Here is a 9,023-nt window from a genome sequence, read left to right on the forward strand (position 1 = left end):
GGGGCGTGACAATCATCAATTGATGTCTATTCTAAGTGAAGGTAGTGCACAAAGTTCTGTTCATTTTGCAGGTAACTCCTTTTCAACTTTATTTTCCATTTCTCACAACACCTGGATGGTTGATACAGGAGCTTCAAATGACATGATATTTACTCCCTCACTTTTCTACACATACAAACCAACTTCTACTGTTGCACCTGTTAAACTTCCAAATGGTTCGTATGCCACAGTTACTCATATTGGTTATGTTTATCTAACTCCTTCTATTCAACTTCACCAAGTTTTGTGTCCTTTTCTTTAGTTTTAATTTATTATCCACTAGTAAAATCACTGCCTCTTATGCTTACTCAGTAATATTCTCTTGTGATTCTTGCACTTTTCAAGACCATTCTCAAAAGACGACGATTGGAGTAGCTAAGCAACATAGCAGTCTCTATTACTTCCACGCTCCCAAGTATTCCTTCACTGCCTTATCTTCAAATTCACCAATTTTTTACCTTTTTGCATTGGCGCCTCGGTCATATTTCTCCTACGCGAACCCAGTGTTCCATGAGCATACAAAACACATTGACATACATTGCCATTTCATCAAAGACAAGATCCAATCCTGCATTCTATGAACATCCAATGTTCCAACCAAGCATCAAGTCGTTGATATTTTCACCAAATCCTAGGGCAAAGAACAATTTCTATCTCTCATTGGCAAGTTGGGTGCTCTTGACATTTACACTCCAGCTTGAAGGGAAGTATTAGGTGGTTTTCGAGCTCATAATTGTTATTTTAGAACTTTCCTCATTGTATAGATATGTACAAAAATCATATATAGTAAAGTTTACTTATTGTAAAGATATGTATAAACCATATCTAGAAATGCTTGTTGTATATTCCCCAAATATCAAGGGATTATGATATTGTATTCATAAAGATATCACCCTTTTGGGATAAAGAAATACACACCCCATTTTCCCAACTTAACACTTTCCTAACACTCACGCCATGAATATTGAGAGTTTTTGGAAGTGCACTTGGTATATCATTCTAACATTAGGCAAACAGACCACACGCAAAGCGTGTTAAGGGCGTAACGATTGATATATACAAGTTGTCCCGTTATAAGAACTTTCAGCCTCATTTGGCCTATATAAGCTCCCCCAAAAGCACTCGGTTTCCAAGTGGGAGAAAAACTTACATGTTCAACCAAATTTGTGTCCCGGTAGAGACAGAGAAAAAGGCCTTGTGAAGTGTAAAAGTTTGTGGCAAAAGAGAAACAGAGAGAAAAACCTACCATGAAGATACAACAGCAAAGCTCAAAGCTAGTGACCCCATCCTACGAGAACAAATCCCATGTCTCCTCCACCTCCACCACCACCCCCCTTGGCCCCTTCGACCGAGCAGCCGGCGACTTTCATGTGCCCATGATCTTTGCCTATAAAGACCCAACGCCACCGAACTCCACCCTCGAGCATGGCCTCAGCCTCATCCTTGCCGACTATCGTGAGTGGGCTGGCCGCCTCACTGACGACCGACGAACCATCATCGTCAACGACAAGGGCGTTCCCTTCATCGAGGCCATGGCCTCGTGCACACTCGACGAGGCCATGCCTTTGGAATCAAACCCTCAACTTCTTGACCTCCATCCGAGCCTGAAATGCATGGAGGAGTTGTTGCAAGTCCAACTCACTCGCTTCACATGTGGCTCCCTAGTTGTTGGCTGCACAACCAGCCACTTGGTGGCGGATGGCCAGGCCGTATGCTTCTTTTTGATAGCATGGGGAAAAGCCACCCGTGGCCAATGGGTTAGCCCAACCACGATGCACTGCCGAGCGGTGATCCAGCCCCGCGAGCCACTTTCCATCGAGTTCGACCATTTAGGGGTCGAATACACGGAGAAGAGGCTCGTAAGGGACATTCCGCAGGGTGAAATGGTGAGAAACCTTAGATTACACAAAGCCCACTTTTCTCCAGATTTTCTGGCCAGGCTCAAGGGTCAAGCATCGTTGGGCTGTACAAGTGGGCGTGGGTACAGCACCGTGGAGAGCTTGGTGGCGCACTTGTGGCAAAAGGTGGCGCAACTGAGCATGGGCAGGAGCGAGACGAGCCGATTGCGAATGACGGTGAACGTGCACTCACGTCTGGTGCCGCCTATTCCCAAAGATTACTTTGGTAACATGGTTTTATTGGGCGATGTACGAATCGGGGTGAGCGAGCTCTTAAGCAAGCCACTGCATCAAGTGGCGGAGGTGGTGCGGGCGGCGATTGCAAAAGTGAACGATAGGTACGCGAGGTCGTTTGTGGACTTTGACGCGCACATAGAGAGACATGGGGATTGGAGTGAGTTGGTGCCTACGCCTGAACTGGATGGCTTTTGTCCAAATCTGGAGGTGAATAGTTGGTTGGGGTTTGCCTTTGACGACATGGATTTTGGGAGTGGAGGGCCTCATGTGTTTTTGCCCTCTTGCCTTCCTGACGAGGGGGTTATGGTAATCATGCCTCCAATGCATGGGAAGCGGGGAATAGATATATATCTCCCTCTATCTGACCCTAACAAGGCCCTCTTTCAGCGCATCACCCACTCCCCTCTCTCTGACCTTTAGACTTGTTCACAAATAACAAGTTTCTTCCCCATCCAACCTCTTCAGAAATAACGAGTTTCTTCTGACTTGTTCAGTTCCTCTTTAATGGATTTAAAGTTATATACTGCTCTTTAATAAGTAATCAATGTCACGAGAACCAAACTGGATAGCAAAGCAGATAAGTGTTTGTCCCGGTTTTGGTTTGACTGGCTTCCAAAACCGGTTTGAACAATGGAAATTAGCTAAAATTTTAAATATATTCAATTAAATGGAAAAGTAGTTTGCGCTTCAGATAGCGCATTTCTGCAATAGCGTCTCCTGACCTACATAACATCCATATCCATCTTGGAGATGGATGTGGCAAAATGGTAGCTCAACAATAATTTGAAATAGATGTGATAAAAATTTTGTTCGAATTTTGTTTTATTTATAAGATTTATTTTTATTCAAGTTCCGACTTATCATGGTTGACATGTTCACACACTCAATACCGAATATGTAAAATCAATAATCTAATAGTAAGCTCAAAGATCGTGTGTAATAATTTACGAAAAATAAATTAGATGCTTAGATCTAAGCCTTAGAAGAATTTTTTCATTTCCAATTTTTTTGGATTGCTTTATTATCATTAGATGAACAATGTTAAAAAAGAAAAAAAAATGATTTTGATTTTATAAAGGCTAAGATCTTGAAATTCACAAAATGAATGGTCTAGATTCATTTTTGGAAGGGAACTCATTTTGACCATATCTAGGGTTCAAATTAAACTTTTTTTTTTTGTGGATTGATTATTGAGATGAAGAGAGTGTGTGTGTAGAATTTGAGGTCATACAAATACCACAAACATGGTTTTCTAAAAGTGTCATTGTATTATACTATGATACAACCATTGCATTAGATCATTGCTATATATATATATATATATATATATATATATATATATATATATATATATATATGGTGAATGATTTCATACAACTGTTGTATATTAGTATAATCCAACCATCTTCAAAAACCATGTTAGAGACATTTGTTTGACACGAATTTTTAAATGTACACTATTTTCATTCTGAAGAACATTCACAAAAAAGAAAATTTTGAAAAAATAGTCTAGAAAATTTTCGTTCTAGCTCAATTAATATAAGCCGTCTATTTTATTGAGATGGTTAGATATAGGCCTCACAAGGATTTTTTTTATTCACAAAATTTTTATATATTGTTATCATCATTAGATTAATAATGCTAAAGAGGAAAAAAGTGATTTTGAATTAGTTAAGGCCTAGATCTTGAAATTCACCAAATGGATGGTCGAGATTCATTGTTGGATGAGTACTAATTTTGACCAAATCTAAAGTACAAATTGAATTATTTTTTTTTCATAGGATTGATTATGAAGATGAAGAGAATATGTGTGCAAAATTTGGGGTCATACAAATGCCAAAAATATGGTTTTCTAGATGTGTGGTTGCATTATACTAATATACAACCGTTGCATTAGACCATTTCCCTATATATATATATATATATATATATATATATATATATATATATATAAGAATCACTGCTATACGGCCACACGCGAATGGCCGATAATGAATCTGAGCCATTTTGTGGCCGATCTAATGCTCATGGATGTATGATAATATTTGAATTTTTATTTTTTTTTAAAATCCAAATCACTTAAAATTTAAGGCATGTGTTCTTATCATCAAGGCGAACCTAATAAAAATATAAAAAAATAATTATAGAAATTAAATTGACCAAAATACCCCCAGAAACTTTTCAGAGGTATTTTGGTTAATTTATTTCATGTAAAAAACATTTTTGATATTTTTCATAGATTCACCTATTTTTTTAATAACGTACATATAAAATTTTAAGTGATTTAGATTTATATAAAAAAATTAAAATTCAAATATTATCAGACATCTATGATCGTCAGATTCGCCCAGATTGAATCTAGGCCGTAGGCGTTTACTGTAGCTGTATGCACCTGGGCGGACATCATCTTTTTCCTATATATATATATATATATATCTATATTTCATTGGTGTTAAATTATTTCAAAAAAACCCCAATCACAAATTGATTTTTTTGAAAATCTATTTTTTAAATACTTTTTTAATCTCATTTAAATGTGTTTTTTTAAATTTAACTTCAAAAATATTTTTCCTATTTTTTATACTTTTTTTTGTATTTTTTGACACATTTTTTCTACTACAGTACTCGGGCCAATCGAGCCAAATTACGTAGACTCGGGCCACATACACCGCTGGGTCCTAGGCCAAGTATTCAAATCACTCTTTCCAACACTGCCATAGACTAGCGGATAGCGTCTTTGTCTCTCTTCTCTCTAACAATTAGATATTGTGTTGTCTCTCTAGACCTTCTTCCTCCTTCACCACTGGATTATCAGGATCGATGGGTGAAAAATTAGTAGGGGTTTATTTACAATTATTGTACAATTAAATTACCATAAACAAGCAATGAAAATTATATAACATCAAAACAAAAACATGGAATGAAAAATATAGCAACATTCAACCTACAGAGCACAACAATTTAACGTAATTCAATCCCAAATATGACTTACATCTACGGGAGAATGGCACGCGACTTTACTTACTTCTTTGAATAAGATTTCAAGAGAGGTTGAGGTCCAAAGTTTTGATTTCCAGTAGCTTTACCTTTCACAAAACATGGCCCAAAACAGGGTCCTAATGTATTACAAAATGTGGATTTTCTTTCTCTAAACCAAGGCCAGCAACAAAACCCAAGTATATGATCAAAAATCCCCACTTTTCTCTCTCTACAAAGTGGGAAAAAATATGTTACAATAGCAGCCCTACGTGAACTCAGCCCCTTTCCTCTCTTTTCTCTTTTTTTTTCTCTTACTCTCTCTAAACAAAGAGGTTTTAATACTTTTAGTTTCTAAATTGCCTTCAACATCACAATTATTGAATTGGATGCAATCCAATGGTCCAAAATGAGAGATGAAAAATAAAAAAACAAAATACACGTGTGATTTCACTTCACACATGTAACATGGACCTTACATCTTTGAGAATGGAAGGATGAAATGTAAAATGTCATGCGACGACACAAATGATGCTGTATTATATACTTTCCTTTTGATAAGGACCTTTCAAATAAGACGGGCCTTGCCTTCCCTTCCTAACCCTCTACTACGCCCAGCTAACATGTTTCATTATGAATACGAGTATCAGAATCAAGCAGGGGAGGAATTCAAATTGCATTTTGCTTCGAAATTTTGCCTTATGATTTTGGGTTCAATTTCCTTTCAAAATCATGGGCTACCGATCATCATTCAATGGGTTATCACACAGTGACTACAACTTGATGACCACTTTATTGTTGGTTAAATGCGTCACTTACACAATATTCAACAGTTAATGCAATTCTTCTCTCTTACCATATTTAAGAGCTAATAGCCTTATCATATCTTTCTCTAGATATTCAAAGAATGTGAAAAGCATTTCAAAATAAGTGGCAAAGTGCGATACGATCACAAAAGAAAGACATTACCCGTCATTTATGCAATACTCTTTGTTGTTTTTTTTTTTTTTGGTGAATCAGTCTAGATATCGGGCTCCTACCCGTTAATTAAGAAGCCAAAAACAATATGTTACATAAGCAATCAAAAAAATATGTTACACGAGCAATACGCTTACTTTTGAGTAATAATCACACGGGCTCTCCACATGCGGCTCATAGGGGATCCCACTCTATTGCCGTCCGATCGCATTGGCATCTCGAATAAAGATATGGTGCCAAGTCAAGTCACTAGTGAAAGGGTAAAAATCAACCATGTGGAGTTGTATTGATCGTTTAAGGTTGCGCAAACGTTTATATAAAGTTGTAGTTTTAAAATGCATAATTAAGGTGCATCTCAAAAATCCATCAAAAAAAGATTGTTTTGATGTTGGAAAACCCATTAATTGATCATTTAATATCGATATGTATGAATATATGTAAAAATGAAATTTTGGGTACTAAAAATAGTGTATCTTGAAATGTATTTTTTGGACCGTCTATTTTCAAGATTTTCATGTGTTTAAAGTCCTACTAGATTTGACCCATTTTTTTAGTTTAAAATTTTTAATTAGATATAAATATAGATTTTCAGGTCATTCTAAGAAATTTTGACACCAAAATTACATCTTATAATAAAATTTAGAATTGCATCTTACTTTGATTGTTTAAAGTTGTAACCTTATGCAAACCACACCATTTTCATTTTATTTTAAGGAAAATTTCGTATAGTTCCTCATATTATTTCATGGTAGACTCTCTTTCCGTTTTTCTTTCAAGTAACATAAGAAAATCCCTAAAGATTTCACCGTACCCTCTCATCTCGGATTTTCTTTTTTTATTCACTTTTGATCATAAAATTCAGCTCCAATAAATTTTTTTGTACTATTTCTACTCAAAAACTTTTTAAACCTTCTATTCCCCTTTCCACCCATTAAATACGTTTTTTGGTACTTTAAATAAATACGAAATGAAGATCTACCATAAAATAATATGAGGAATTAAAGTTCTATACGAAATTTTCTCGTTATTTTACCTTTGTTTAAAGCTCCCATACATGATTTCTTAATATTGGATGGAGCAAAGGATGAGCCTGGAATAATTTCTCGCATCTCTCTTTAGTGTTATCATTTTTATTCACTAGAAGTGATGGCGAGGCTTGTTTTGATGGAAGAGAAATTAGGCTTTTTGGGAGAAGAGGGTTTGGGTAGAGAGAGAAAGCAGGTTGTTACTGGATACTTCCGGTTTCTCTCACTAGAAATGGAAGATCAACTTTCATTAGTTGCAGGTTCTGCTGCCACTGTCTTGAAATCCACGCTTTGCTCAACAAAAACTGCTATACTTGGAAACCAGAGATGGAAAATTGACCGTCTAGTCTCTAGCAAGCCACATTTTGAGCACTTGCTTTTCTTTATAGTGGCTTATTTTTAGAGAACGAAGTACATACAAAAAAAGGGAAACCCTTGGGCTTGGAGAGGGGAAGGTTTCGTGAGAAACGGTCCCTATTTCTTTGACGTAAGAGCCATTCAGTAATTTTTATTCTTTTGTTTGGTAAAATCTTATCGACGTCTTCGCATTTGAATGTAATCACATTTATGACTAATTACGTAAAATTATGGTATATTTTTGCAGTGGCGGTCGAAAAACGCATGCCGTTCGATTTTTTCAGACGGCGTAGATGCTTTCAAACACACACACGCACATATATATATATATATATATATATATATATATATATATAGAAAAACACTACACAATGCCTATAGGTAAAAATGGATAGTGATTTCGCTTATGTTCATCATCGTTCAAAGTTCATCACACGGTCACAGTTATCCGGTTTATTTCATTTTTCATTTTTTTCTACAAATCGGATTATCTGAAATTTGGAGCGTGTATTTATCAAAAATAAGAGAATCTAATAAAATAAAATATAAATTTCATCAAATATAAATTAACCAAAATATCCCTTAAAATTTATAGGGGTATTTTGGTCAATTTATATTTTATGAAATATTTGTTTCATATTTTTATTGGGTGCGCCTCACTATGATGTAAACACCCTCCAAATTTTATATCATTCTGATTTAAAGAAAACAAATGAAAAATAAAACACTACCAAACAATCGTGACCGTGTAATGAACTTTAGATGTTGATGAGCGTAGTTGAAATCACTGTTCATTAAAAAATTCGTAAAAATAAATTAACCAAAATAACCCTAAAAATTTACGGGGGTATTTTGGTTAATTTATATTTTACGAAATATTTATTTCATATTTTTATTAGGTGCGGCTCACTAAGATCTTCCGATTTGTAGAAAAAAAATGAAAAATGAAATACTACCAGACAATCGTGACCGTACAATGTACTTTGAACAATGATGAAGGTAGGTGAAATCATTGTTTATTTTCGTCTATAGGCGTCGGGAAAACTTTTTCATATATATAAAAAGTCTTCCCAATGCCTATCGGCGAAAATGAACAATGATTTCGTCTATCCTCATCACCCGTCCAAAGTTCATCGCACGACCACGATTATCAAATAGTATTTCATTTTTCATTTTGTGTCTAAAAATTGAAATGATCTAAAATTTGAAGCGTATGTACATCTTAGTGAGATGCACCTAATAAAAATATAAAAAAATAATAATTTTAAAAAATAAATTGACCAAAATACCCCCTAAACTTTTTGGGGGTATTTTGGAAAATATTTTTCATGTAAAATTTTTTTTATATATTTTTCATAGATTTACCTATTTTTTATGAACATACTCTTTAAATTTCAAGTCATTTTGATTTGTAAATAAATAAATAAAAAATAAAATACTATTAGACAATCGTGACCGCACGATGAACTTTGGATGGTAATGAAGATAAGCGAAATAACTGTTCATTTTCGCC

The 9,023-nt window shown here is 35.1% G+C and overlaps 1 protein-coding gene across 1 annotated transcript; it reads left to right on the forward strand.

The window, feature by feature from the left end:
* Positions 1 to 1,286: 1,286 nt before the first annotated feature.
* LOC18429424 (agmatine coumaroyltransferase-2) lies at positions 1,287 to 2,594 on the forward strand. Its single transcript, XM_006838710.1, has one exon. It carries the CDS (start codon positions 1,287 to 1,289, stop codon positions 2,592 to 2,594), a length of 1,308 nt encoding a protein of 435 aa, XP_006838773.1.
* Positions 2,595 to 9,023: the final 6,429 nt, after the last annotated feature.

This window comes from Amborella trichopoda, chromosome 3 (genome assembly GCF_054954075.1).
Source record: "Amborella trichopoda isolate Santa Cruz 75 chromosome 3, AtrichopodaSantaCruz75HAP2 v2.0, whole genome shotgun sequence".
Lineage (NCBI taxonomy): Eukaryota > Viridiplantae > Streptophyta > Magnoliopsida > Amborellales > Amborellaceae > Amborella > Amborella trichopoda.

Excerpts from the sequence above, each read along its gene's own strand:
- LOC18429424 (XM_006838710.1), top strand. The coding sequence starts at position 1,287 with ATGAAGATACAACAGCAAAGCTCAAAGCTAGTGACCCCATCCTACGAG.